The sequence below is a fragment of the Carassius gibelio genome, chromosome B1 (assembly GCF_023724105.1).
Source record: "Carassius gibelio isolate Cgi1373 ecotype wild population from Czech Republic chromosome B1, carGib1.2-hapl.c, whole genome shotgun sequence".
In the NCBI taxonomy this organism is placed as follows: Eukaryota; Metazoa; Chordata; class Actinopteri; order Cypriniformes; family Cyprinidae; genus Carassius; species Carassius gibelio.
The window spans coordinates 24,446,321-24,454,852 of NC_068396.1; the positions used below are offsets into that span (position 1 = coordinate 24,446,321).

Below are 8,532 nucleotides of genomic sequence, written 5' to 3' on the forward strand. Positions count from 1 at the left end.
ACATACTGTCAACATAAACACAGGCCACAATAAGAAAAAGCACGTTAAAAATTACATTTTATGGCACTCCTTGACAGTGAGAAACTGCTTATGTTTACAAAGCAACATCATTATTTGTGACAGAGCACTTAGGCTTGATAAATAAGATCAGAGGGATAAGCACAGCTTCACAAATGTAGCTATTTAAAGTAAGCTGAAATACTGTATTTAGAGGCCTGTCTGAATGATTTTTCTTCTTTTGTGCTTTAAGTCCATATTCTATTATTTACATTATTTGTTATGTGAAATTATGGTGGACGTTTAAAATAACCTGTATGGTATTTTCAAACTAACTGAGACCATGTTTATTTTTTATTTTATTTTTTTAAATAGCAACAATAGTTAATAGTATAATAGAATACATTATATCTTATACCTTGTGTAATTCTAATCTACAACAACATTAACGTTTTAAGTTTTGGGGTGCGTTCACGTTAACAACAGAAGTAGACTATTGCAGCAAAACAAATTCATTAACAACAACAATTTGTAGTTTTACTAGAGGCCACATGTTTGTTATAATCGTATAACTGAACGTAAGAAGGTAAATTAAACATCTTATATTTGGCTTTTGTAGCAGTCACTCAAACAGCGTCACGCTGCGGTTGGCCATCATCCCAGCCGGAAATGATGTACGTAATGTTGATGAAACCTGAAACATGTAATCGTGTCATCCTCGTCGCAATAGATGCTCACGACGTAACAGTTTTTGTAATTAACCGTTTTTTTAGAAGAATATTTTCGGAGCGAAAATGAATCCATCCAGAAGAAGCGAAAGTGATTGGCAGGGTCTGGTGAATGAGGTAGGAAACGCAGACATATTGATGCCTCGCGCTCATCTGCACTCTATGAATCATACTATCAGTACTGCACTGTAGAGGATGCTTGAATTCACCATTTAATGTGGTTTTCAATGAATTTACCCAAATGACGTGTGCAAAATTTAAGGGCTTGGTTTTCTAAATACGATCAGATTATTCTGCTGATTTACAGAGACGTGAAATCCTCTTACTGTAACCGTGCCGTGTTGTCATTTTCTCGATACCGGTTGTTCTTATCGATTAGTATAAGTGACATGCATGTTATTAAATCTGTAAATGCCTTGCATCATAATAAATAAAATGCAGAAGATCTGACACGACATGATCAGATGAGGGATTAACGTAAATCTTCATCCTTTTACGTCAAGATCCATGAACGGCGCTGAACTCAGCTTGGACCTGGAACTGAAATAATAATAATAATAATAATTATAAATAATGATTTTAAAATACAGTGGTGTAATATTACAGCTTATTATTCAGAGTACATTCATTATCATGTATGTGTACAATTAAGAGAAAAACCAATAATTAAGAAATATAAATAGTCGTCTGAATGTTTTAATTTTAGGGACTTTCTAGAGACCCATAACAACTAAATAACAGTTCCCTATGGACTTTGAATGTGTTTACATAATCTGTTGAATAAATTATTCCATTACATTGATCAAATTGTGAACTTTAATGTCCCTTCTCAAGTGCAGTGACAAATTTAGAATTTTTTTGGGTTGTTTTGGTTGACCTTTTCAAAGTTTATATTTTAATTTAAAAGTAGGATTTAGTTCAAACTTCTAAGGTGGCTTAATTCAGTAATAATAATATTAATAATAGATACTGTTAATGATAATAAGTAGGCCTAATACATAATTTATGTTCAGTAAAAGGCTAAAGCCCCTAAAATCAAGATGTAGAAATAAATTAATTTGATTAACTTACAGAACACACAGTTCCTAGAACATCTGGAATAACCAAAATTAATACATTTAAGGAATAAATGTAAATTATGGTAATTATTTCATTCTGTTGACATTTCTGGTTTCTATGTAAAATTCTCAAATGCAGAAACTTCTAAGCATTTTAGCGAAAGTGCCGACAGAGATGTTTTCACTTACATGGGCAAAATGTAAATATTATCTTGGAAGAGATTTTGATAAGTCTTAATTTACTAATTTTACTATTATAATAACAATTAATTATGCATAATTACATGCAAGTAACCCTAAGCCAAACCCTAATCCTAACACTAACCATATAGTAAGTACATGTAGTTAATTAATATTACTCAGTACTTAAATGTATAATTACACTGTAACAAGGACACCTTAAAATAAATTGTAACCAAGACTTGAGACAGAAGGGTTTGAGTAAAAAGCTTACGTGAATTTGCTAAAAAAAAAAAAAACAATGCAAGAACCCACTTTGATCATTGCCTCTTTAGGCCGTAGTGACTAAATGCGTTGAACTGAAGCATTAACAGCCCTGTTGTTTCCTTTGTGTGCCTAGTTCCTGGTATGCAAGAGAAAGCTGGAGAGTAAGAAGGAGGCACTGCTGATCTTATCAAAAGAACTGGACACCTGCCAGCAGGAAAGGGATCAGTTCAAACTGATGGCAAATCAGCTCCGTGAACGCCACCAAGGGCTGAAGAAAAAGTACAGAGAGCTTATAGTATGTATTTCTGTTCTAAATTAATTCAACACTCATGTAGACGTATGAGTTATTGTTATTATAATGAAGTATATTTAAATGATTTGATTTTTTTTTCTTTTAATAGGATGGTGACCCTTCTCTACCTCCTGAAAAAAGAAACCAAGTATGCTTAACACCTATTTAAATATGCTTAACTGTACTCTGTTATATATTGTATATATAAAACTAAAGATCTGAAATCTAAATGTGTATTTTGTGAAGCAGTCAACCCAGTACTCCTGATTATCATTTGGAGTTATTCACTGTGTTTAACTTGCCACAGGTCAATCTGGCCCAGTTACTTAGAGACTCACGAGAACAGAACAAGCAGCTGAGCGAGGAGATGAAAGAACTGAAGCAACGTTTAGCAGAGGTGCAGGGTGATAACAAGGTATGGGGTCCGCTCTCCACAGACGTGATTACTTTGCATGACTCAGTCTCATGCAGATGTTTACAAGGTCAAATGTGTTATCAACTGATCACAGTTCATATATTGTGGTATACCTGCATTCTTTCCATCCCACAGCTGCTGAGGATGACCATCGCAAAGCAGCGTCTAGGGGACGAAGAGGTGGGGACTCGTCACTTTCCAGCCCATGAGAGAGAAGATCTTGTTCAGCAGTTAGAAAGAGCTCGAGAGCAGGTGCATTGATCTTGGTGGCCCACACATTGTAGTTTTTGTAGACACTGGTGCCATAGAAAAACAAAACACTTATACAATCGTTTAGTAAAAAAGCAATATCTGTCCTGTGTTGCAGAATGAAGCACTGGAACAAAGCTTAAAGGCAGCCACGGATGAATTACAGGACGTGAGAGCAGAGCGTAATGTCTATCAGGAGAAAGCTCACAGACTAAACCTGGAAATTAACCACATCCTGGGAAGCCACGAGAATCGCATCCTGGATATTGATGCTCTGTGTATGGAGAACAGGTCAGTTTTGCCATGTTCAGGATCTACACATTTAGCATCTACTGCTGCAGTAGCACGAGGTAAACACACACACACATCCGTTTGTTTTTATGAATTGTAGGGACTTTCCATAGACTAATATTACTTTTTTTTACTGACTAAACAATATTTTCTATCCCCTACCCAACCCTAACCCTAAATCTACCCCTTACAGAAAACCTGTTTGCATTGTTACTCTTTCAGATAAACATCATTTACTATTTTTAAATCATTTTATTTTTTCCCTCATGGGGACCACAATGTAGAAAATGTTGAAAACTATGTTTGTGGGAACACAATGTAGCATAAACAGCTACACACACACACAAACTATTTATTATTTTAGTACTCATAAATCACACTCTGATTCCAAAATAACTGCTATTTTAGTATTGTTGATATATAGTACTATTATAGTTTTAATATTTTGATATTCTGTTTCGATTTTAAATGTTAAGCTTTAGTAATTTTTTAGTGTGTTTGTCATTTTTTTTATATCTCTGTGTAGTTTTATTACTTTTTATTTCTATTTTAGTTATTATTTTAGTACTCAATGTTAAACTAAAATAAAATGATAAGTGTTGCATTGGAAACTAGCTGACATCAAATAACTTTAGAATCTCCATTATTTAATTTCAGCTTTAATTGTCAGGTTGTCCATGACAAACAGTAAATGTTCAATGCAACAAATAGGGAGAAAAACCCAGTAACATGGCTTAAGAATGGCATTTAGATTATTTACATGGTTAATGGATATTTTTATAAGAAAGCAGATTTTGTGGTGAGTCTGCCCTCTGTCGGTGTGATGGTGACATTACAGACATTGATATGGCCATTTTAACATATCCAGTTGGTTTTGTTAGTGCCTAAATATTATCAACAGTGCTATTTAACTAGTCATTTTGTGGGTTATCTGTATATCATACTAAAGTCTTCAAAATACTTTTTTTTTTGTTTAAGATATCTGCATGAGCGGCTGATGCAGCTTCAGGAGGAGGTCAGTCTCCTCAGATCAAATGTCATGAAGTACAAGGTATTTATACACAAACAACCAAATTTATAAGCACACAAAATATTTATTCACTTTGGTTATGTATAAGCTCATTGTTGGGCATATGCCAATTTCAGAGTGCTTTGGAAAGCAAGAAGAACTGTAAAGTCTATGGCAAGTCCAACAGCAGCGCTCTGACAGGAGTCCTCTCTGCTAAACAAGGTACCACAGAATCCACACAGTAACAGTTCCATGCTTCACCTGTATTCTTCTTTAATTCATATACAATCTTTCGAAAGAAAAATACCCAGAAGCTAAGTTCCAGCTGATATGTTTCCAGTACAAGAGCTGTTGCTGTCTGAGGAGAATGGCTGCAGTCTGCCGGTCACTTCACAGTCCATCAGTGACCTGAAATCCCTGGCCACTGCTCTGCTGGAGACCATTCATGAGAAGAACATGGTCATTCAGCATCAACGGCAAACCAACAAGTATGTCAGTTACATCGTGACAAATGTCATCTCATTTCCTGTGCTGGAAAGCACCCAAGATACAATGTTACTTATGAATGGTATTTATGGTTATGGTTATTTATACACTATTATAGTTTTATCAATTTTGGATTAGCATTTATTTTAATATATATATATATATATATATATATATATATATATATATATATATATATATATATATATATATATATATATATAAAATATTGCATTTATATGTTACTATTTATTTTTTATATTTCTTTATTATTTCAGTTTTAGTTCAGTTTAGTTCTTATTTATTTTCTATTTCAATTCTAGCGCTTCAGCTTACTTAATTACAGAGGCAACATTTAGCATTCTTTAGATTTATTGTTATTTTTTGTATTTAATTTTTTTATGGCTTTATTTAAATCAACAGCAGTGTTTGTAATGGTTTTTGTTCATTATAATAATCCTGCCAAGATGCAAGTTAAGCCATAGCATTCTTATTTGTACAGAATTATGAAAGAATATTCTGGACAATTTTCAAAAGATATTCCGATTCCATTTGAGTTTTGGTTACATGCGAGGGTGAAAAAAACAGATGAGGTCATTAATATTGCTATTGAAAGGTGCAATGTGTAATACCTACAACAATCTATTTACAGAAATACAATGTAATATATATAACTATGTTTTGAGAGACATTTCTTAATAAACCGTTATGTTTTTATCACCTTAGATTGAGGTATTTCTATCTACATACACTGCGGGTGAAGTCGCCACCATGTTTCTACAGTAGCCCTAAACGGACAAACTGCTCTACACAGCGCGTTTCATCACTTTGTTGTTCTTGCGAATAAAACACTGACACAATGATGAACAAGTGCATTAACATTCGCAATAACATTGATTTATTGAATAATGAAGTAAATATAATTCCATGATTTACCTTTGTAAAGAAATCTCATTGCTCTCTTCTGTCTTTCCCGACGACATCTTTAGTGTCGGCCACCGTAGCTTCTCTAAAGGGAGGGGTGAGCGGGGGACTGAGTCGTTGGTTGCAATTCGCAACCTCACCGCTAGATGCCGCTAAAAATTACACAGTGCACCTTTAAATAAGACAGGCTCATAACTCATCAGATATGGGAAATACAGTTGTGTATGGACTTTTCTTTTTCATTTTAAATTTGGCAGCCATTTTGCGTTCGCAAAAGCAAAAAATACAATTTGCAGTTCCTTTTGAAAATTGTCCAGAATATCCTTCCATACCAAATAGTGTTAAAAAGTGAAATGTAGCGCCTGGTTTGTATATATTTAAACAGGATCCTGGGTAACCGGGTCGCAGAACTTGAAAGAAAGTTGAAAACATTAGAGGTGTCAGGGTTGTGGAGTCTGCCAGGTAAACATCATATCCATTCTATAGTTGCTTTTTTTTTGCTCTTTACATTTGTGTAATAGGTGTTTTTTTGTTACATAATGCAGTTTATTTTGCTTATATAAATGATTAAATTACTTCCAACTGCTCTCCCATTTCTGCTTTTCACTCTTTCTTCTCTACTTTCTTCTCCCCCTCTCTGGAGGCATCACCTACAATGTGTCTCTCGGACTAGGGAGTATGTTTTTTAATTCTAAAATAGTTTTTAGCCTTTTATGCCTTTCTGCACTTTTTGCAAACCAGTTCTACCTCTGTTGCCCTTGTTGTTGTCTTGACAAGAGAACTTCCATTTGTTGTTATAGTTGTGTGTTTATAGACTTGAACTTTTTTTACAGGAAGGAAAGCCGTTATTGTCCTGAGTGACTCTCAGCATGTCCAGTCCACCACAGAACAGTCTGTCCATCTGACCCCAGAGTCAATGGGTAACTTACTACCTAGTGAACACTAATTGGCAAATCTAGAGTTTTGAAGTAAAAAATCATAACAGAATGTCAACGCTTTGCAGCAGGAGATGAGGAGATTGTTACTGGAGAAGAGGTGACAGAGGACACTGGACTCAGTACAGATTTCAGCCCAGAGGAGTGTCAAGCCGTGGCAGTCGAGCTGAACCAAGAGAGTGATTATTTCAACCGCACTTGTTCAGTCTCACAAACTCCACACTTCAGTGATCCTGTGGAGAGCACACAGAGTAAAACCCTTGCTTGTTGTGACTCTGAGAAGCCTGTGTGTCCTCCTGAGAAGGGATCAGAACAACATAATGAAGTTCTCACGAGCCGTGGATGTCAGTCTTTGAACACAGACGCATCTTTGAACGGTTCAGAAGAAGAGGCTGATGTGGAGAATGAAGTTCCTGTTGCTCATTCTGAGGAGGACTGTGATAGTCAGGGTGTATTAGAGGACAGTGGGCCTGTGGCATCAGAGACCTTCAGCGGTTCTGACTGTGTTTCTGGATCTGAGTCAAATACACCGGAACAGCAAACAGAGCGATCGGTCGAAGAAGAAACGGAGAATGTTCTTCTGCTCAAACCTCATCGCACCGGGAATGAACCTTCATGATGAAATTTAAAGCCCCATCAGTTAAAATAAATGTTCTGATTCAGACTTTGGCAAAAGAATAAAAACAAGAACATTTGAATGTCCAAATGAAACCTGTTCCAGTTAAGCTAAAAGCAAACTACAAAGTTCACCGTGAGGCAAGCTGGTAAAACCAGCAAGCTGAATATTAAAATCAACAGTAGAGTTAAATTCCTGACGACAGTCAATGTCTTTCTGGAGGTTTTAATAATCATCAAGAATCTCACATGAAACTGTAGATGTGACGTCACTTAACCAGCAAGTTCATTTTTCTGACATTATGAAATCATTTTAAAGACACATCTCTATATATTTTGACAATGTTAAATACCTTTGTAATTACATCTAGTGTATTTTGTGGGCAAAAAATGACAATTTTGACTTCTAATTTTCAGTTTAATCTTTTTTTTTCCCCTCCAACTGAGTAAAACAACATGCAATTCCTGTTTCACATGCAAACCATTTTTTTCTGTTCTTTTCTTATAACACTGAATGTCACAGTTTCAGCCATTATCATTTGTTTCTTACAGAGTCAGTGTATATTTATTTCCTGTCATATGTCTTATCTATTATAATTTGTGATCTTGATGATTGTAAAAGTGTTTGATCTGTAAAAGTTGGTGTAAAATCACTGTAATATAGTGTAAAATTGAAATGGGAACAATCATCAGCTTGAAAGCTTAAGTTATATTTAATTATGCACAAAAGCACTGCATCCCAATACACCAGCCATTTAGTTTGACCCTCTGCTGCTATATTATTGAGTTATTACTGCATCAGTTTATTTGGTTTATGCTGACTTGACCTGTTGGGTGCACCAAAAAATATTTGTAATGATGGAAGGATTATCTTGTTGTATATGTCCTCAAGTTATTGAAATAAAAAGTATCATTTGCCATTACAAACATCCAGTTCAACAGTCTTCTGAAGGCAAAAGACTGTAAGAAATCCATCAGTAAGAGTTTTTTTTTTTTTTACTTAAAACCATTGCTTTCAGCTAAAATATAAGTTATATACCCATAATATTGCTATCTCCAGTAAAAATGTTCTCTCAACTGAATCCG

General features: G+C 35.0%; 1 protein-coding gene across 2 annotated transcripts; it reads left to right on the forward strand.

The window, feature by feature from the left end:
* The first annotated feature begins 663 nt into the window (after positions 1-663).
* Positions 664-8,373, forward strand: ccdc149b (coiled-coil domain containing 149b). Of its 2 annotated transcripts, XM_052544794.1 has the most exons (13): positions 664-842; positions 2,364-2,525; positions 2,632-2,670; positions 2,830-2,937; positions 3,073-3,189; positions 3,305-3,477; positions 4,456-4,528; positions 4,624-4,708; positions 4,827-4,974; positions 6,282-6,358; positions 6,540-6,572; positions 6,730-6,816; positions 6,900-8,373. In XM_052544794.1, exons 1-13 carry the CDS (start codon positions 792-794, stop codon positions 7,448-7,450), a joined length of 1,704 nt encoding a protein of 567 aa, XP_052400754.1. In that variant the 5' UTR covers positions 664-791; the 3' UTR covers positions 7,451-8,373. The 2 variants fall into 2 exon arrangements, with proteins under 2 accessions (XP_052400754.1, XP_052400755.1); XM_052544795.1 differs by lacking the exon at positions 6,540-6,572.
* The last annotated feature ends 159 nt before the right edge of the window (positions 8,374-8,532 follow it).

Excerpts from the sequence above, each read along its gene's own strand:
- ccdc149b (XM_052544794.1), top strand. The coding sequence starts at position 792 with ATGAATCCATCCAGAAGAAGCGAAAGTGATTGGCAGGGTCTGGTGAAT. Across the intron at positions 843-2,363 it reads GGCAGGGTCTGGTGAATGAG|TTCCTGGTATGCAAGAGAAA; the intron begins GTAGGAAACGCA and ends TTGTGTGCCTAG. Across the intron at positions 3,478-4,455 it reads GCTCTGTGTATGGAGAACAG|ATATCTGCATGAGCGGCTGA; the intron begins GTCAGTTTTGCC and ends TTTTTGTTTAAG.